The sequence below is a fragment of the Myotis daubentonii genome, chromosome 13 (genome assembly GCF_963259705.1).
Source record: "Myotis daubentonii chromosome 13, mMyoDau2.1, whole genome shotgun sequence".
In the NCBI taxonomy this organism is placed as follows: domain Eukaryota; kingdom Metazoa; phylum Chordata; class Mammalia; order Chiroptera; family Vespertilionidae; genus Myotis; species Myotis daubentonii.
Genome location: NC_081852.1, coordinates 40,896,376 through 40,917,657, shown reverse-complemented (window position 1 = coordinate 40,917,657; position 21,282 = coordinate 40,896,376). Strand labels below are relative to the sequence as shown.

The 21,282-nt window shown below is 41.8% G+C and overlaps 1 protein-coding gene across 1 annotated transcript in view; it reads right to left on the bottom strand.

Moving 5' to 3' along the window:
- Positions 1–20,799, bottom strand: part of LGI1 (leucine rich glioma inactivated 1) — a 41,519-nt gene extending 20,720 nt beyond the window's left edge. The window contains exons 1-2 of the mRNA XM_059662878.1: positions 20,225–20,799; positions 19,765–19,836 (exon numbers count right to left, since the gene is read on the bottom strand). Of these exons, the coding sequence (XP_059518861.1) occupies positions 19,765–19,836; positions 20,225–20,691 (539 nt within the window). The 5' untranslated portion in view covers positions 20,692–20,799. The remainder of the gene's footprint in view (positions 1–19,764; positions 19,837–20,224) is intronic.
- Positions 20,800–21,282: the final 483 nt, after the last annotated feature.

The window sequence follows — 21,282 nt, the reverse complement described above, 5'->3', positions numbered from 1 at the left end:
ATGTATATGCATATATGCATAGCCCATGGACACAGACAATAGTGTGGTAAAGGCTTGGGAAAAGTGGATGCAGGGGAGAGGGGATCAATAGGGAAGAAGAAACAAAAAAACCCCAAAGGGGACATCTGTAATACTTTCAACATAAAGATAAATTTAAAAAATTAATAAATAAACTTAAAAAATAGAACAGGCTGAAGGTGTGAAATAATGAGGTGTAGGAAGAGTCTTAGATCCAGTTTATTACTAAATAGCTGAAAAGAACACTAACTTGAACAAATTTATTTGCAATTTCAAAATCCACAAGGATTTGGTTTCAAAATTACCAATGAAAGGGAACATGAACCAGCAGTCCTCACACCCTGCTGAACTCTTTGGAAAACTTGCCGATTTTCTGAATGGGAGGCTTAAAAGAGGTGATCATAGGCTAAACAACACAAAACGGGTTTTTTATTTTTATTTTTATTTTATTTATTTATTTTTTAATTAAATCTTTATTGTTCAGATTATTACATTTGTTCCTCTTTTTCCCCCCCCATAACTCCCCTCCTCCCAGTTCCCGTCCCACCCTCCGCCCTCACTCCCCACCCACTGTCCTCATCCATAGGTGCACGATTTTTGTCCAGTCTCTTCCCGAATCTCCCACACCCTTTTCCCCCTCAAGAATAGTCAGTCCATTCCCTTTCTATGTCCCTGATTCTATTATAATCACCAGTTCATTCTGTTCATCAGATTATTTATTCATTTGATTCTTAGATTCACTTGTTGATAGATGCATATTTGTTGTTCATAATTTGTATCTTTACCTTTTTCTTCCTCTTCCTCTTCTTAAAGGATACCTTTCAGCATTTCATATAATCCTGGTTTGGTGGTGATGAACTCCTTTAGCTTTTCCTTATCTGTGAAGCTCTTTATCTGACCTTCAATTCTGAATGATAGCTTTGCTGGATAAAGTAATCTTGGTTGTAGGTTCTTGGTATTCATCACTTTGAATATTTCTTGCCATTCCCTTCTGGCCTGCAAAGTTTCTGTTGAGAAATCAGCTCATAGTTGTATGGGTATTCCCTTGTAGGTAATTGGGTTTCTTTCTCTTGCTGCTTTTAAGAGTCTCTCTTTGTCTTTTGCTCTTGCCATTTTAATTATGATGTGTCTTGGTGTGGTCCTCTTTGGATTCCTTTTGTTTGGGGTTCTCCGCGCTTCTTGGACCTGTAAGTCCATTTCTTTCACCAGGTGGGGGAAGTTTTCTGTCATTATTTCTTCAAATAGGTTTTCAATATCTTGGTCTCTCTCATCTTCTGGCACCCCTATAATTCGGATGTTGGTACGCTTGAAGCTGTCCCAGAGGCTCCTTACACTATCCTTGCATTTTTGGATTCTTTTTTCATTTTGCTTTTCCCATTGGGTGTTTTTTGCTTCCTCGCATTTCAAATCATTGACTTGATTCTTGCGCTCCTCTGGTCTGCTGTCGGGAGTCTGTATAATATTCGTTATTTCAGTCCGTGTATGCTTAATTTCTAGTTGGTTCCCCAACATAACATCGAGGGTCTCATTAGTTTTCTTGTAGATCTCATTAAGTTTATCGGCGGCTTCTAAACAGTTCTTGAGAGACCTTAAAAGTGTGGTTCTGAACTCTATATCTTCCATTGACAATTTTGTCCTGTTTCTTTGTCTCCGCATTTTGTTATGCTTCCTTGGTGCACCCCCTAGTGGTCTTTGTTCGCAGTCTTATAGTTAAATCTTGATTGTTGTAGCTAATCCCAAGGAGGGTTTGACCTCCAGGCCAAGTGGCTATGAGAATCAGCTGTGTCAGCAATGAGGGAACTTCTGTCCTCTAGGGAGGTGCTAATCTAGCCTTTGCCTGAGGCTATCCGGCAAATGCCTCTGTGCAGGGCTTGGGCAGGGCGGGTCGCACAGGATCAACAGGGTGGGCCGGAGAGAGCAGTTATGGTGGCTCTCAGTCCTGTCCCCAGGGGCTCTGCCTCTCTGAGTCCCAGCACCCGCTGCAAAGCTCGGAGAGAAAGCTGCACTCGCTCTGACCGAAGCCAGACAGTCCCGCTTCTCCCGTTTGAGTCTGGGTCCCTAAAGACTCGCCTGTATCTGGAGCTCAGAGTCTGCGTCTCCCTCCCGATTGAAAACGCCAACCGCGCCCTCCACCGCCAGCCCGCTCCGCGCACCCCACACCTCAGAATTTGACTTCAGCACTGCGCCTCCTCTGAGTGTCCGTATGCGTTTCTCTTTCCTCCTAGTTGTAGGACTTCCACTCAGCCAGCGTTCCTATGGTTCTGGGTGATGTCCCTTCTGTCTTTTAGTTTCACTTTTGAAGTAGTTGTTCAAAGCAGCAAACTCTGGCGTTAACCTATGCCGCCATCTTGGTTCTCCCCCAATAAAGAGCCCTGGGTTTTTGATTTTTAGAGTGAGCATTAATTTCTGGAAATCATTAAAGTATTGATACAAATGAAAAATAAGTTTTTAAATGTACTGATGATAAATTTATAACGGGTTGAAATGGCATTCAGTCTACATGTGAAGTTTCTTGTGCAGGGGAATCTCATATTCCACCTGTAACTATTGTCCAAAATGTGACCATGATCATGGACAGACCAGATGTTAGACATGATTTCACAATTCACACCTAATATATACTGTTTAATTGTACTATTAAAAGTTCAATATTCTCTGTTGTTATATTTTTGACCTTTACTTTTGTAGTCTAGCGATTAAAAATAACACACACTAGCTAGTTTAGTGACTTCATCTCTCTGAGCCTGTTAACTAATGAGATTAAAAGGAGGAGACCTCACTTTCTGAACATTTATGAATAGCTTATTTGATATCTGGAATTGCTTCAAAATGATCAGGGGAGGAGACAGCAGTGGCTTAGAGGTGAATTGAGCATGAGGTGATAATTTTTGAAGCTGAAAAATGGGTACACGGAAGTGAACTTTACTGTCTCTACTTTTTATATGCTTATATGCTTGAAATTTTTCATAAAAATGGGGGGAAACATGAACCAAGCAAACGAAACTAGATGATCTCTTGCACTTCTTCCTAAATTATCAATCCTGGAGTGATGTTGTATTCTCTTTTACTTTCCTCTCTCCGGTGTCATAGCTTTATACTCAAGTAAGTCACCACTGAAAAGTCAACACTGATGAACAGTCATACATTAGATGCCTTTAGTTATTAAAACAAATTCAAGTGTGTATGATTTTAGTCACAACTTTGGCAATTGCCTCCTCTTACTTCATGGTTCTGTAAAACAAGAAGATTACATGCCCTTACTCCAAGATAAGCTAACATCCAAAGACTTCCTGAGGCTCCAGATTTTCATTTCATTCTGTACAGACAGCATCAGGGATGGAGAGAATGGAATAAGGCAGAAATAGATACAGAGAAATACTTCCCATGCTCACTGGTTTGCCAACTGTCCCGTGGGTGGACCAGCAACTTCATAATCATGCACTTCAAGTCACCGGAAGAAATAGCTTCTCTCACTAGTTCCCCTTATGTTGATTCAGATGTAAAACAGAGTGGGAAATGTATATCAGTGGGCAGAACCTGCCCACGCATGTCAGGGAAATAAAACAGGTATTTCCACTAGAATTTGTATCTGTTTGTTCATTGCTTATCCCTAGCATCTATAATACTACATGTGCCATAATGGACACTGAATAAATATTTGTTGAACAAAGAGGAATTTACTCTACATTAAATTCTGGGCATTACCACATTACTAGGTTGAATTTTCCTTAGAGCAAGGACTTATCTTATTTGCTTTTGTGTCCCCAGCCCTGAGCACAGTTTCTGGCTGAATAATGTTTGTTGAACTAGATTTCAAGGATTAAACCTCTGGTTAAAACTTAAACTACATACAAAAATATGAATGACTTTTACAAATTTAAGTCCAGGGAAAGAAAACACAGCACAATAAAGTATCTCCAATAGTATAGGACCTATAAGATAATCCTATCTAATAAAAGAGAAACATGGTAATTGGTGTACGACCGCTACCCTTCCCATTGGCTAATCAGGGCGATATGCAAATTAACTGCCAGCCAAGATGGCGGCCGGCAGCCAGGCAGCTTGAAACTAACATGAGGCTTGCTTGCTTCAGTGACGGAGGACTGCAACGTTCCCCGCCTGCCACTGCAGGCCTCTGAGCTGCAACTCTAAGCAACTATGTAACAAATATAGAAGCTAAACAAAACCCCAGAAACCTGTTTTAGTTCGCAGGGCTTCAGCCAGCAGGATCGCAACATTGTAAGCAAAGGCCAGAAACCTACTTTCAGCAGCAGAGGCCTAAGAGCTGGAGCCAAGCCTCAAAGCTAAAGCTGGCCCAGAATTAAAAAAAAGAAAAGAAAAAAAGGAGCAGTTGGGAGCTTCAGTCACCCCCAGCCTAAAAACAGCCCTCAGCCCCTCACCCAGACTGGCCAGGCACCCCAGTGGGGACCCCCACCCTGAAGGATGTGTGACCAGCTGCAAACAGCCGTCATCCCCTCACCCAGGCGGTCCCGGCACCCCAGTGGGGACCCCCACCCTGATCCAGGACACCGTTCAGGGCAAACCAGCTGGCCCCCACCCTTGCACCAGGCCTCTACCCTATATAGTAAAAGGGTAATATGCCTCCCGGCACCGGGATCAGTGTGACGGAGGCAGCGCCCAAACCCCCTGATCGCCCTGTGGCTCTGTGTGTGACAGGGGGCAGGGCCACAACCTCCCTATCCACCCTGCTCTGTTTGTGACACGGGAAGGCGCCCCAACCCCCTGATCAGCCCTGCTCTGTGCCTGATAGGGGGGAGCTCCCCAACCCCCTGATCACCCTGCGGCTCTGTGTGTGACAGGGGGCGAAGCCCCAACCCCCACGGGCCTGCTCTGTGTGTGATGGGGTAGAGCCATAACCTCCCCATCGGCCCTGCCCTGAGTGTGAGAGTGGCGGCGCCCCAACCCCCTGATTGGCCCTGCTCTGTGTGTGACAGGGGGCGGTGCCCCAACTCCCCAATCGGCCCTGCTCTGAGCCCAACCAGGGGCTGCACCTAGGGATTGGGCCTGCCCTCTGCCACCCTGGAGCAGGCCTAAGCCAGCAGGTCGTTATCTCCCGAGGGGTCCCAGACTGCGAGAGGGCACAGGCCGGGCTGAGGGACCCCCCTCCACCCCGAGTGCACAAATTTTTGTGCACCGGGCCTCTAGTATTTACATAAGCAACAAAACCCAGCAAAACTGATTTAGGATAGTGGTTACCCTAGGAGGCAAGTAGTAACTAGAAGGAGACACTAAGGGAGTCTTTGGCAATAGTTGTAATGTTTGGTTTCTGGGTGCTGGGTATAAGAATGTTCACTTTATTGAAAAATCATGGCAGGGGATGAATTAAATAGGCAGAGCACAGAGGACTTTAGGGCAGTAAAAATACTCTGTATGACACCATAATGATGGATACATGTCATTATACATTTGTCCAAACCCATAGAATGTACAACACCAAGAGTGAACCACAATATAGACTATGGACTCTGGGCGATAATGTAGGTCCACCAATGGTAACAAATCTATCACTCTGCTGGGGGAAGTTGGTAATGGATGAGGCTATGCATGGGTCAGGGTAGGTGGTATATAGGAAATCTCTAAGCCTTCTCAATTTTTCTGTGAACCTAGCACTGCTCTAAAAATATGAAGTTTTAATTTTTAAAAGTTGAGATGTATACTTAGGGTATATGCACTTTTCTTTATTTTTAATTTTTTTTAAATTGATTTCAGAGAGGAAGGGAGAGGGAGAGAGAGATAGAAACATTAATGATGAGAGAGAATCATTGATTGGCTGCCTCCTGCACACCCCACACTGGGGATCGAGTCTGTAACCCTGGCATCTAGCCTGACTGGGACTCGAACCATGACCTCCTGGCTCTTAGGTTGACACTCAACCACTGAGCCACACAGACCAGGCCTGCACTTTTATGTATATGATATTTTGATAAAAAGTTTTCTTATAAAAGTGAAAAATTTTCCCTTTGTCTGAGATAATAATGAATATCAGTCCTTCAATTCTAAATTCAGTTTTCTGTGGACAAGGATTCCATGGATAAGGATGTGTAAAATTATACATGCATTCTAAATCAGTTGAGTGGGCTATCCATTTTATTATCCCCTGTAAAGCTAAAAAGACTCAACAAGCGCATGTCCTATAAAGTGGATGAAACTCTGATCCTTAATATTTTATGGATTCTTCTGAATATGTTTGACTTCAATATTATGACTTGTTTTTGTATCAGATATGTTAAAGAATCCCACAGTCCCTATTAAGAAAAACTGTGCCCACTCCATCCCATCTGCACAAACAATATACTTGGGGCAGCCCATGTAGCTGTGTTTTATACCATACAACCTCTGTCTCTCTCCTCAGATTATTAGGGCAAAAAGGACTCAGTTTCTTACCCAGAGTAGCTAATTCTGAGGTTGGTCAGCATGGCATAGCCCAAGTAGCCTGGGTCAAAAAGATGAGTTGGACTAAAGATGAGTCCCTTCATGGGGTTTAGGAATCAGCAGAGATAGAGCCAGCTGGCAGAAGGGCTGAGTAGAAAGGATGCCATTGGGTTGAGTTAAATCCATGTCAGGCAGAAGTGTGTACAAGACACACTTAGGAGAGAGCACAATGTGGAGGAGATGTGTGTGCAAAAGGGAAGTGTGTGTGAAGGCTGGAGCAGGGAGCCCTCTAGATCTGTGTTCTAGTACTTCTCAATCTTGGTCACACTTGGAATGACCTGGTGAGCTTTAAAAATACTGGTACCTGTTCTCAACCTTAGGGATTCTGGTTATATTCTATGCCTGGGGAGCAGAGGACAGAGAATGAGGATCCAGCTACATCAGAAGGAGGTCAAAGCTAAAGCTGCCCATTATCCAGCGGAGAGGCCAGAGATGGGGGTCCACAGAAGTGTAAGTACTGGACAAGCACATGCGTGTCCTGATTGGTTACTGAATCACTTCCCTACCCTGCTTCTCACCTCTTCTAGGGACTAGGAAGGAGCACTCTGAAGAGGGAATCAGGTAGCCTTGGTTATAATTCCCACATGGCCGTGAATCCTCTGAGTGGCCTTGAGCATGCCACTCCTCCTCTCTATATCGTCAAATCAAAGGTCTAGACTAGATAACGTTTAGGTCACTTCTAACTTGAGAGATGCATAATTCGTTACTTGCAGCATTGTGGGCTTCATTCCTGGAATAGTAGCTATGGGCTTTGCATGGGGAGTGGTAAGTCTACAGATGGCTGCATGGGAATGGTAACCCTGCTGATAAAATTTCTCTTTGTCTCAAATCAGACTGCTCAAATGGCTCTAACGACACCCACTTCTTTAAATTCTGTCTAGTCATCTGTGACATCTTGATTACCATCAGAATTGTCATTGGCCCATGGGTGGGCTATATCCTGTCTTCCAATCCAAAGCAGATTCTCCTGTCTAAGAAGGGGAGATAATCTAGGGGGCTGTCCCATACAATATCCTCTCCCCTCCCACCTCAGTGAGGACCATTCTGGATGAAGAAGAGAAGAGTGAGCACTAGGCTGTCACTGAAGACTGCATTGATTAGATATAGAATAAAGAATCTAGTTTCTAAGCCTGTAGCTGCCACTTATTATGCACAAGATGCATTAAGTAGGTGAATATATTTCATCACCTGTTAAAATAAGTATTATAATAACAAAAAGACTTCCTGGAAGATTTTTAAGACTTGCATGAGATGATGTATATGAGCCTGTCTCCAGTGCTTCTGCTGAAGAATATCTAAGCAGATTGACATGAAATGTCAGGGCTGGATGAACTCTAGATACAGTGAAGGACTTTAGTTTTACTGCTAGGGAAATGGTTCAGTAAGACTGTCACCTGCCCAAGGGGACTATGATAGGCACCACCATGGAATTGGCAACCATCGGCAGTGTGAATAAACGTGAGTGTGCACACTTCCAGGTACATATGTGTGTCTGTATGTTTATAGGTGCATCTATATGTAGATAAGAGCAAGATGCACAGGTTACAGCTGTTGGAATATTTGTGGGCACAGTTAGAGGGCTTGCCAACTTGTTTAGAGTTGCCTCTGCCTGAATGATTCACTTTGGTTGTTACTAATATCCTCCTTTTTCCAAAAGAATAGGGATGGTTGAATGATTCTATATAATAAAAGGCTAATATGCAAATTGACCCTAACAGCAGAACAACTGGAAATGACTGGTCAATATGACACACACTGACCACCAGGGGGCAGACGCTCATTGCAGGAACTGCCCCCTGGTCAGTGCGCATCCACAGGGGGAGCTCTGGTCAGCCACAAGCCAGGCTGACGGCTGCCAGCACAGTGGTGGTGGCGGGAGCCTCTCCCACCTCCTCAGCAGCGCTAAGGATGTCCGACTGCAGCTTAGGCCTGCTCCCCGCTGGCAAGGGGACATCCCCCGAGGGCTCCTGGGCTGCCAGAGGGATGTCTGACTGCCAGCTTAGGCCCATTCTCCCAGGGAGCAGGCCTAAGCCAGCAGGTGGACATCCCCCGAGGGGTCCCAGACTGCGAGAGGGCACTGGCTGGGCTGAGGGCCCCCCCAAGTGCACACATTTTTGTGCACCAAGCCTCTAGTAATTAATAATAGGCTGATGACTTTAGTTAAATGTGCACAGTAAGTTCAGGTACTGTGGGAATAACTTGAATAATTTACATTTAAATATTTAAAGATATGCTCTCAAGATAGGAAAGCATTAAAATGGAAAGCATCACACAGCAGCACATTGCTTCACAGTTCTTTTTGACTCTGATCCTTGAAAAACATTTTCAGTGTAATTCAGCTGATCTTTAAGTCTACTACCACCTCTTCAACCTGGGTTGATGGGGAATAAATAATCTTACTTTTAGCTCCACATAAATCTGAGGTGGGGGCACCCCAGAGAGATATATAGTTCATTTTCTCGTTTTTTAGGTGAGGAAAGTGAGGCCTGAAGAAGTTAAATGACTTAACCCATGTCAGAAGTAGGGCCAGGATGAGAATATAGGTGTTAGATTTGCAAAGATTCCCTTACAACTATTCTTGGCATGCCCACCAGTAAAGATCTGAGTATGGCCCTACCTCTTTGCTTTCAGTTATTACCTCTCATCCCAGGGCAGTCAAACTTTTCCTTTCTAGAAGTTGGCATAACTCCTAGCAAACAGCCCATCTCCCAGTGTTGTAAAAATTCAATCTGCATCACCCTGGTCCTGAAACACCAAGAAGGGACTTCAATTTTATCTAGAACCTGTTCTGTACTATGCCTCATCCTTAGCAGCTTACCACCTCTGAGGATCTGAGTTCTCATTCAAAGCCTCAAATGAACCCTATACTGTAGGTTTTATATTCTCCACTGAGGTGAGAGAGGTAAGGGAGTGTGAAGCTTGTTACTGCTGAGCTGGGACTCTATGCTCAGGCATGCTCTTCCCAGGGTGGCTGGTAAGAGTCCTGGGCAAGTCTGTGCTTCCTCTTTTTAGTCCCATCAGATCAGCCCCGCACCCGTTGCAAACCTAGAAGAGCCTTGCCCAGTAGTCCCAGAGTGTATGCCCTGGAATGCAAGATCTTTTGGGGTAGAAAGATTTGACATGAATGAATGAATGAATGAATGAATTTGGGAAAAGTGAAGTTAATTGAGGTTCTTACTTACTCGCATCTTTCTATCCTTAAGTAAAACGAGACTCTTCAGAAGGAAACTAAATATGCAGTTTCCCAGTCTTATGGAAAATGGGACCCTTTTATCTTTGAGCTTTACATAAAACGAATATTCCATGGAATGCATCCAGGGAAATGTTGGTTTAGCTGTCTGGGAAATAGCTGTGATGGAACCCACCCTATACAAAAACAGTGAGATTGTCTATTTAAGCTCAGGGGTCTTTTTCCTAATGAATAGGCTGCCAGTGAGAGTCTACGTCCATCTAAAGATGGAGCATCCACTGGGAGGTCCCCAAAGAATTGGTGTGTGCCGAGCTGCTTAACCAGGTGGACAGCCTGGTGGTGAGGCCTGAGTTCCCGATACCACACTTCACGAACCCGCACTAACCGAAGTGCCAGTTACTCCTTGTGTGGAGACAGATGGCTTAAGGTAGCTTTTAGGATGGGTTTCTTTCTACCTGCCTTAAGCTCTGCTAGCAAGACTTCCTAGAACAGGTGAAGTATAAATCATTAAGCCAATAAATAAAATGACTACCAAAGGCATAGATTCCCTAAGTGTAGTCCACAGAACCAATATGGGATTTTAAGAAAAGCGAAACAACATAAAATAAGTCCAGATCCTTTTCCATGCCAAAGTTCATAGCCAAGCAGGGAGAGAATGTGCAGTTTTCCAAATTTATGTGAGCATAAAACCCTTTTCTCTCAAGACACCTGTTTGATGGGACACAAGGTTAGAAAACATTGGCCTAAGGTGTAACTTTAAAGTAAATGAGTCCTTTTTCTTTTGCTCTCTTCCCCTCTCTCTGTCTCTCCCTCTCTCTCTGTCTATCCCCCCTCCCTCCCTACCTCTCTTTCCTCCCACCTCCCGCCCCTGGGACCATAGCTTACACATACAAATGAGAGTTGAGTCCTAGGGAAACCACATGTTCTTGCCAGCAACGCTCCAACTCTTTGAAAGGGCTTTTGAAACTCCTTTTCAGTAACTGTCTGCAGGAATCAGGACACATTATCCTGAATACCCTCCTTAGTGGCAGAGGCTGACCCTTTGAAAGGGAAATTGATTTTGGGGACAAAACTATGCAAAGTCAAGCCCAGTGACTCATGTTCAAGAGGAAATAGAAGTGGTTAAATTGAGGTTGTGGATTTAAGCCCCATTCTGTCAGTTATTAGGGGTGTAACATTGAGGAGGTTACTTAACTCGTCTAGGACTCAGTACTTTACCTTCAACATGGAGATAATCAAACCCCGTCACAGGGTTATTGTGATGGAGAAAGAAAAGACAAGATATATAAAGTGCTTAGCATCAGGCAATATAAAAATGAGAAATGCCCTCTAATGAAACTTCACTGCTTTAAAAAATTACATGGCTTGTATACTGGCAGTGAAGACAATTCTCAAGGAAGGATCTAGAAATGGTAGCCACAGAAGTATAGACGGAAGAATCTATGGCCTCCTACAAGGAGTTCTCTGTAAGTCAAGAGTTCTTTGTACATATAAATTCTAACCTGTTTAGCTTTTTAAAGTCTCATTGCTTTTTAATAACATTGTGCATAGGCAGACACCTACCATCTTGCCATGTAAATGGGCCCAACATTTCCTTTCCACCCCTTGCCCTGCGGGAGAGATACTGAAACATTGTGTTATCATCAACCACCATGTAGAAGTCCCGGTAAAGTCCCAATGCTTGGGAAATTGGGAAGTACATTATTATTTTAATAATAACTTCGTGCCCTAGCCAGTTTGGCTCAGTAGTAGAGCATCAGCCTGCAGACTGAAGGGTCCCAGGTTCGATTCCAGTCGAGGGCACATGCCAGGTTTTGGGCTTGGTCCCTATTGGGAGGCATGTAGGAGGCAGCCGATCAGTAATTCTCTCTCATCATTGATGTTTCTATCTCTCTCTCCCTCTTCCTTTATCTCTGAAGTCAATAAAAACTATTTCAAAAATAATAATAACTTCGTAATAGCCAATTTCATATTATGAAAAATTTCCAATTAACAATCTAATTTACTGGTTTGTTAAAATTGATACAATAAATTGTGTCCATTTCCTTAACAAGACCATTTTCCTATATTATATTATAGTAATTGTTTGTGAAATAAAATTTTAAGCTAGGAAGAGACCGTAGTTAATTAAATGTGAAGCTCTCAGATGCCAACTTATGTTTTGTTTTGTCTTTATCCTGTTTCAAAATCTGCTTCCAGATTTCTGCCTTCCCCTGAAAATTAGGAAAATATGGCTTCATGTTCATGTACCACATTCTCATCAGCAATAATCGTTTGGGGCCTGAGGATGCCATTTTTATTATTATTATTTATTTATTTAATCCTCAACTAAGGACATGCTTAGAGAGAAGAAGGGAGAGAAAAAGAGAGAGAGAGAGAGAGAGAGAGAGAGAGAGAGAGAGAAAATTGATTGGTTGCCTTCTGTACTTTCCCCTACTGGGGATTGAACAAGCAACCTTGTAGTACACAGGATGATGCTCAACCAACTGAGCCACTTGCCTGGGCTAAGATGTCATTTTTAGATAAGACACGTCTTCTCTGGCTTATTGTATTCACTACCATTCTCTATTGTCTTATACCCAGCTGTTTCCTTCATTTACCTTATCACCCCAATCCCCATTGGTATTTGAGAACCATAATTTAATCTAGCTCTGGTATTTTACACATATAACATCTGAGGCCCAGGAATATTTTGTGACCAACCCATGGTCACACAGCCCATTAGTGGCTGGACTGGATTTCAAACCCATCTCTCATGATTTCTAGTTCAGGCCTTTACTACCCTACCACAGAACCACTCATCTGAAGACTGGCCATTGCTAATCTTGTAAACAACATTTGATCTGTTTTACAAAATGTGGTGCCAGTTGTTTTATTTCAGCCCTTTTCCCTCTACCCCCAAAAGGTAAATAGTTTATGTTTTCCCATGAGAAGTAGTTGAAGGAAAGATTTCTTAGCAGGTTCTGATGGATACCTACGTGTAGAACAGCAAAAATTTCAATTTGGGATTGTAAGCAAACCCAGCCTACATGATCAGGTGCTAATTTGATGTTACGGTCATTCAAATTAAAGTGATCTTCAGATATTATAATGAAAGCGAATGTTTATCAAGTTATAGGAACTGTGCCAAGCACTTTACATGTATTTTTTCATATAATTCTTACCGTAATCTTATGTAGTAGGTACTATGGTTATTCCCCATATTGTAGATAGAGATAATGGGACTTGGTTAAGCTCATCTAAAATCAAGAACTAGAGTGGGGATTTGAACCCATGTTTATCTGACCACAAAAACCTGTGTTCTTTGCTACTTGCCACATTGCTGGCTCACTAGGGTTAGTCATTTTGATACCACAGCTGTCTTTCCTTGCAATCATTCTGTAGCCTATTGCAGCCTCAGGATCAATAATTGGCAAGCACTGCCATCACCACCATTCAACTGAATAACATTTTGAACAAAACAAGATAGCTTATCAAGACTACCTTACAGTACTTTCCAATACAGGCAGAACATAATTTAGCCTTTTAGAGATCACTGCCAGCTGAGAGCTGTCATATCAAGGTGGGAGGGAAAGATGCCACTTATCTTTGTGTCCTTCACAAAGCCCAGCGCTGTACTTGTTGCACAGTGGAACCCCAAATGTGTTTGATGAAATGAGAAGCTTTTGATTTCATTTTGTTACTGCTTGCAGCTAAACAGTGAATAAGTACTTGTTTTATCTAAGCAAGTATAATTAAGTCAAAAAGGAAATTATCCTGTGTTAATGAAATTTTTTTCATCTTCATAATGCTTACTTAACCAGCATTTCCCGTAGGATGTCCTATCAGATTGGAGAGAGGGGAATTCTACTCTTCATAGGAGAGACTAGTCAGCCTCCAAAATCAAATGAAGAACATAAGAGGCTAACCACACAATACAATATACAGCTGATGTATTATAGAATTGTACACTTGAAACCTATATAATTGTATTATCTAAAGTTATCCCGGTAAGTTCAATTTTTTAAAAATATATTTTATTGATTTTTTACAGAGAGGAAGGGGAGAGAGATAGTTAGAAACATCGATCAGCTGCCTCCTGCACATCTCCCACTGGGGATGTGCCCACAACCCAGGTACATGTCCTTGACCGGAATCGAACCTGGGACCTTTCAGTCCACAGGCCGACGCTCTATCCACTGAGCCAAACAGGTTTTGGCCAGTAAGTTCAATTTTAACAAAAAGAACCTAAGAGCCTAAATATGATATTTTTACATGTCACAAGCATAAAGGAAGTCAGAGTGGGACAAAATAAGATTCCACCAGTGGGTCTAAGGACAGGCTCTGGACCTTGCCTTCTAAGTTCTGACACATTGGAAATCTCTAAGATGTTTGACGCCATAATGTAATAAGCAAATATCTCCTCGCATTTTTTTGGTTCAGACCACTGTCCAACCTCCAAACTAATAGTTTCTATGAAATAGAAGAGCAAAAACCAAACATAGGAGTGTGAACACAACCAAGACTACCGACTGATAGAAAAACAGGAGCTTTAGTATAAAATCTATGAAACATGGATTGAATTCAACAAATACAATGTGTCCCCAAAAATGTATAATATGTCCCCACTTTGAATAATTACAAAGGCAATGTTTATTAAAATACATTTCATTTTCAAAATTGAGCTATCAGCTGTTAACCTGTTTATACATTTTGTATGTGGTTAGCAAGGTCTAGGCTTACAATATCTAGGCTCTTGTCTAGGAGCTTAGCTCTAGGTAATCCTTCATGAGAGACACAGGCAGATAAGGCACAAATAGCTCCACAATGAAAGTACTAGAGACATCAGCTAAGCCCTAGAAAGTACTAGAGACATCAGCTAAGCCCATCGAACTTGAGAAAACTGAAGCCAGGGAATTAGGTACTTTAGTCTGTTTTGATCTGCGTGTGTGTGTGTGTGTGTGTGTGTGTGTGTGTGTATGTGGTGTCAATATTGTCAGAGAGGATTCTGGACAAATAGCCAAATTCTGTTCATATCAAAGCCAAATTCTGTTCATATCTAATCAGGTGTTCAGACATTCTGTTTCTAGGAACCCATTAAAGGCTTCAAGGCATGGGGGTGACATGATGAGATCTGTATTTCAGGAAGGTAACATTAAGGAAGTGGGTAGGATGGGAACCGGAAGTAGGAAGACCAGTGCAGAAGCTCCCACAACAGCCTGTGACACAATGAGTGCAGCCTCAGTTAGGGCCATGGCCCTCAGGTGCAGAGGAGGTGACAGATTCTCCTGCTGTTCCAGAGGGGACTTGTCCAGTTGGAAGTGGGCAGTTAGGGAGAAGGGACAGGTAACTCCTAAGTTTCTTGCCTGAAGAATTGAGAGAATGAATTACTTTCAGAGAAAACATCTGTTGTACAGGGCTAGTTTGCACAGTTACAATTAATTAAACAGTTAAAAATCAGCCCTGGCCAGCATGGCTCAGTTGGTTGAGGGTTGTCTCATGCACTGAAAGGTCACCAGTTCAGTTCTTGTTCAGGGCACATATCCAGGTTGTGGGTTTGATCCTGGTCAGGATACATGTGAGAGGCAACCAATTAATGTTTCTTTCTCACAGTGATGTTTCTCTCTCTCTCCCCCTCTAAAAAAACAGTAAAACATATATTTTTTAAAAATTTAAAAATCAAAGCTATGGGTCACTGGGAAGATTGTAGACAAAACAGCCCAGATGATTAAAATTTTTACTTCTTGGTCCGTTGTACTTTTTGGTCTGTGGGAGCATCAGCTCTGCACAAACTGAAGCATGCTCATCCATAAGAAGCTAATAATTCCTCTAGAAGCCCTCTTAGCCAATAGGTCTGGCTTGAATAGTCATTGAAGAGTGCTAGATTTTTCTTATATTTGTAATATAAAGATGAATAGAAAAAGAGGCTAATCCCTATAAAGGTGAGATAGGCCATGGATATTTTTACCTGGACAAATTATATTTTGAAGGACTAAAGTATAAAACTTTAGTAAGGATGGATTTATTATTTATCTTGTTCATGTTGTTAGCATTTTTATTTTCAGTTTTGATATTTTATGGACTATGAACTTACGTTGATTGTGTATTAATAAGAAAATAAATAAAATTTATCCCCAGAGGGGTCAGTTCTATTGTTTCAAATGAGATAAAATCTTATTAGAATAAATAGAAATTTTTTTCTGGTCACACTAAATTTTTATGTGCAGATTTTTTTTAAGCATCTTACCAGCACCAGCCCTGTAATTTACTTCCTGCAAATAGAACTCTCTTTTAAAAAATGTTTCTTTTATTAAATTTATATATATATATATATATATATATATATATATATATATATATATATATATGTATGTATGTATTTTAATTGATTTCAGAGAAGAAGGGAGAGGGAGAGAGAGATAGAAATATCAATGATGAAAGAGAATCATTTATTGGCTGCCTCCTGTAGGCCCCTTACTGGGGATCGAGCCTGCAACCCACGCATATGCCCAGGTTAACTGGAATTGAACCCAGAACCCTTCAGTCCACACACCAATGTTCTATCCACTGAGCCAAACCAGCTAGGGCTAGAACTCTCTTAAGAGTTGGAGGCATTTATGTTACTAAAAATGTTATAAACAAATGGCAAATTGGCCACATTTTGTACTCTTAAATTTGAATTTTACTTCTGTAATGAGTATGTATCATTGGGGATTTCAGTCTGTAGTTGAGAAGAACAGGACTGTAATTGTGAAAACACATTCATTTCTGTAAATTGCATTCATTACAAGCATCACTCCCTATCATGAAAAGCAAACTAGGATGAATAATTGTTCTCACTGGGTATGTTTCACAACCTGCCCTGTGGAAAACATCAATGAAATTGCATTTTCTTGGAAAAGGTTGTTTAAAATAATAAATTAGATATTTTAAAAAATATATGTTTTATACAACTAATCTGATAAATTTTTATTGGATAATTTTATTCCTTCTCTCCTCTCTCTACTAAGTGTTGGCTTTTTGTTGTTGTTATTCTCCCACACACACTGTCAGCCACGGCCTATCAGGATCTTTTCCCCAGACACTGTGTGTAATTTAAGGAGGAACCATGTCTGTTTCCCTCAGTACCCAAGGCTGACATTTCCAAAAGTACTTCTCATCATGTCTCTACAGAAGGTCTGAAAAAGCATTTGGGGCCATAATGAATTTATCAGATTGTTAGGGTGGGTGATGGGAATGGGCCATTTCCCTACTCAACAACAGGCAAGAAACCAATGGACTTTGTATGTCAATCAAGCACAACTGATTCTGAGGTTTATCACTTTGCAGGATATGACAAGCCAGTTTGGTAATCTGTTACAAATGCTATTAGAATTCATTGCAAACTCCAAGCAATGGCAAAAGTCATGCAAAGGCAAATTAGGGCCCCTTGGTCATCTTGTCCTAATGGGGGGTGCAGCCCATAGCGGGTTTTCAGAGCACTAGATGGCTCTGTGTCACAGAAGAACGCTCTTTGTCTGTGAACTATCCATATCCACCACTGCTATGATTACGACGCAGTTCACATTTGGAGCCTTAGCATTTATTTCTTCAGCGAAAATGAACTTACTATCTCCTCAGGAAAGATGAGAGGAAGCAGAGGACGCCGGGCAGGAAGAATGGGAGCAAAATCTTTCAGAAAAAAGGGTCCTGGCGATTAGAGACAAACTTTGACCCCTGGCCATTCTGCATAAGATCAGCCCCAGCATAAATCTGTCATGTGGAAGTTAGCCAATGTGAGTTAAGTAAGGACCTACAGGGTAGGAATTACTCTCCCTTTTGTTATGTCTGAAACCTGAACTGCTTTCAGAAATAAGGGCTGGAATGTTCCATAGGAACTCGGAGCATGGGACACAGGGGCATGGCACACACTCTGTGTGGGCTATTTAAAAACCAGTTCCTTGGCCTCCCTCTGCGATTCTAAATACGTGTAATCACATTACCCTGCAGCAGCCGGGAACTATTTCTATAACATTGTCCAGCATCTGTGCTTGCCGAGGCTGGTCCACCCAGCAAAAGCAGAGTGGAGATGTGCTTACTGATTAGGTTGATGAATTCAGGCTTTCGGTGTCAGAGCTGAAGTTCATCTAGTGTAGGAATATCAGGAGTATGTGTTGACTGACACCTCTTGAATTTTAAAGACTTATCTATTTAACTATCCAGGAAGGTGGGAGGGATGGGGGGGAGAGGTGCCCTAGCTCATCAAAAGGATGCTTTTTACTTAAAAAAATTATTAATTTTAATATATTTTTATTGATTTCAGAGAGGAAGGGAGAGAGATGGAAACATCAATAATGAGAGAGAATCATTGATCAGCTACCTCCTGCACATCCCCTACTGGGGATTGAGCCTGCAATCTGGGCATGTGCCCTGACTTGGAATCGAACTGTGATCTCCTAGTTCAAAGGTCAACACTCAACCAATGGGCCGCACGCAGCTGGGCAAAAAGGATGCTTTTTAAATGAGCCATTTATTTATTTAAAAAATGAACAACAGCACAATTTATCACTTTCTCAGATACAATCAATTCTTATTGTATGGAAGGATCTCAGCATTGGAGACTTTGATACTTTAAGTGCTAAAAACTATCTTTTTGGGGTTTGTTCAATATGCTAACACTTCCCCTAATCATATCACTAGCCATTAATCAAACACATAAATCCCTTAGGAATATTCTACTAATTGTTAATCATTTAAAGACGTTAGCTAGTAGAAGGGCATTAACCAACACGGTTACATAATATCAAAACACCTGATCATATCTGTGAATTAATAAAGTAATCAAACCAGTTTTGGCATTTCATATAGACAAAACAATAGATCAAGGGATTTTTTAGCTTTTTGTAAACATTTAAAACCCTACCATTTATAAAATGTGTAACCAAATAATCTGAACAATAAAGATTTTCTAAAAATGTGTAACCATGTGACCCTATGCCAAACATTTTATCTACTAAAATCTTATTTATCTCTGATAACAATATTTTAATGTGTTATCACTTCCATTTTACAGATGAGGAGACTGAGGCTCAGAGAGATTTAGTCATTTGCACAAGATTACAAATCTAGTTTCTAGTAAGTGGTGATAAAATTTACACACAGATCTCTCTAATTTCAAAACCATGCTGTTTGCCTCTCTATGTATAACCTCACACAGCCAAAATGGCCAGTTAAGGTGAGAGAAAAAAAAAATCTTGGGTCCTCAATCATGCAGTTAAGATAACCAAAACTCAGTTAATCGACAATTCCCTCCTGAAGCATGTTAATGACAGCCCGATCTGTTGCCTGACATCTAAGCACGGGGGACCTTTTGACTTCCACATGGTCCTACTCTGAGAACTAGTACTTCGATAGCCAAACATTACACGTTAGAAAAAAAATTGTACATGTGACATTATGCCTGTGGGGAGACCTGAGTCAAATATTATTTTTTGACTATTTTGAGACATAGACTGAATATGTAGTTCCCTCGTGGCTAACTCAAAACACAACAGCAGAGATGAATCCTTTGCACTACCCTATATTATTTTCTTTCCCTTCTTGCAAGGGAACTAATTATAAATTAGATAAGATTAGAAAACAATCTTTCCAGAATGGATCTTTTACAGAATTACCTAGAAAGAACCAAGTCCTCCCCCCCCCGCCCCCCGCCACCCCCATGGTAAATCACACAGAGTAGCAGCCTGCCCCAGATCCCTGGGAGACAACATCTTGAGCACATATGTTATGCTGGGTTCTGTATTGACTAATTCAAAAACTCCAGGGCAAAATAACCAAAGTTCCCAAGTCAAAAATGAAAGTAAAATAGTGGAATGAAATTGGAATCATTGTGGCAACGTTCCCACAACTTCATACATAGCCATGAAAGTAGACAGCATTACAGGTTAGCAAATTTCCCATTGCAAGAATCAACCTGCACCGTTGGTGTCACGCTGCAAACAAATCCCTGGACCTCTTTACTGATAATCTTTTTCTCTCCAGAAATATAATCACATTCAACAAAATTAATATCAAGATTGTTTTACTAGAGGGCTTATCCAAATATATGCTATATTAAAAATAGTTATGATATAAATATTTCTCACAAGAGCTGCAGCGATGGTGTGAATAAAAAACTCCCTTCTGAGATTTCAGTAAAACCAGATCTCACAAAGGATCTGAAAGAAAACAAACAGACAGACACACACAAAGAGACACACACACAGAACAAACCTTGTGTTAATCCAGTTTAGCAAAAACAAGTCACTATTTTGACACTATTTTATGAAGTACCATACTGTTCCTTCCCAGGTGAAGTAGGAGAAACGAATCTGCTACAGGTTCCTCATAATAATGTTCAAGGGTGGGGGGTATCTAAGCATGTTCCGTAGCAGCTAATCAAAATCAAAATCTCTAAATGCAGCAAAATGTTAGCATTGTCAAATGGCCAAGTGTGCGAGAGCAATCTCTCTCTCCATGCCCTTCTACCAGTACATACAAAGCCCCAAATACACTGGCTGGAATTTTTAAATCGTAAATTAGATAGCAAATGCTTACGGGCCTTACAATGAGATAACATCAGGAGGCACGGTGCGTGGAATGGATCTGGCATTCTCACATAAAGCATTATCTTTGGTACAAGTACACACGGCAGGGCATTTTGGCTTCGCTGGTTTCTTCCCCTCAGTCAGCAAGAGCGCAGATAAGAGACATAGGAAATAAGCAATTCTTTTCAGGGGGATGCAGGCATTTCCCATCCTTTGGCTTCTCTCTGATTGCACGCAGTCGGAAAAATCTCCCCAAACATGAACAGGGCTTCTGGAATTCAGCTGGTGATTGTCTTGCTCTGAGATCAGGTCACATAGGAGTCCACCCTTTCCCTTTGCCTCTGTATCTCTGCTTTTCAAAACGGGGACCTGCAGCTGATTCGTGAGCTGCTCCTCGATCCAGCAACGCACTGCTCGGGGAAGAGACCTGTGAGGTGCTGCGAGATGGGAGGGATCCAACTGCCGGAGGAGAGAGCCGACTTGCATCACCAGGAAAACACTGAGCGCAGACCAGCCTTCGAAGGCAAAGTGAAGTGATGTAACAGAAAATAAACAGCTTTCTGCTTGCACCGGGAGGCCCTGTAATTGTTACCAAAAATAGGACGGCGTTCTGTCTTATTAGTGAGTGGGTGGGCGGGTGGGTGGCAGCAGTCATCTTGCATCGGAGCTCAGAAACCTCTGGGAATTTGCTTTTCGTGTGGCAAACAACCCAGTCAGAAAAACTGGCTTTGGACCCAGCCCTGGCTGGAAAAATGAAGTTAAATCAAACTCCCTCTCTCCGCAGCATTTGGCTAAAACGTTGGTCTTTCTTGCTGAATTCACCTGACTAATGCCACCGTTGAAAGACAGATAAGAACACACGGAGAATGAGACTTTCAGGGAATGAATGTGAGTAAGTACTTTTCTGACATTTATCAATTGTCATGAATTATTGGTTTTCATAGTCCCCCACCCCCACCTCCAATGTGCCAGCCATTCCCTCCTCCCATGATGAGGGAGGAAAATAGAAGCAGAGACTGGCTCTGTGCATAATCCACCTTTCTTGCTTCTGGAACTCCTTCTTCTTTAGCAGTAGCA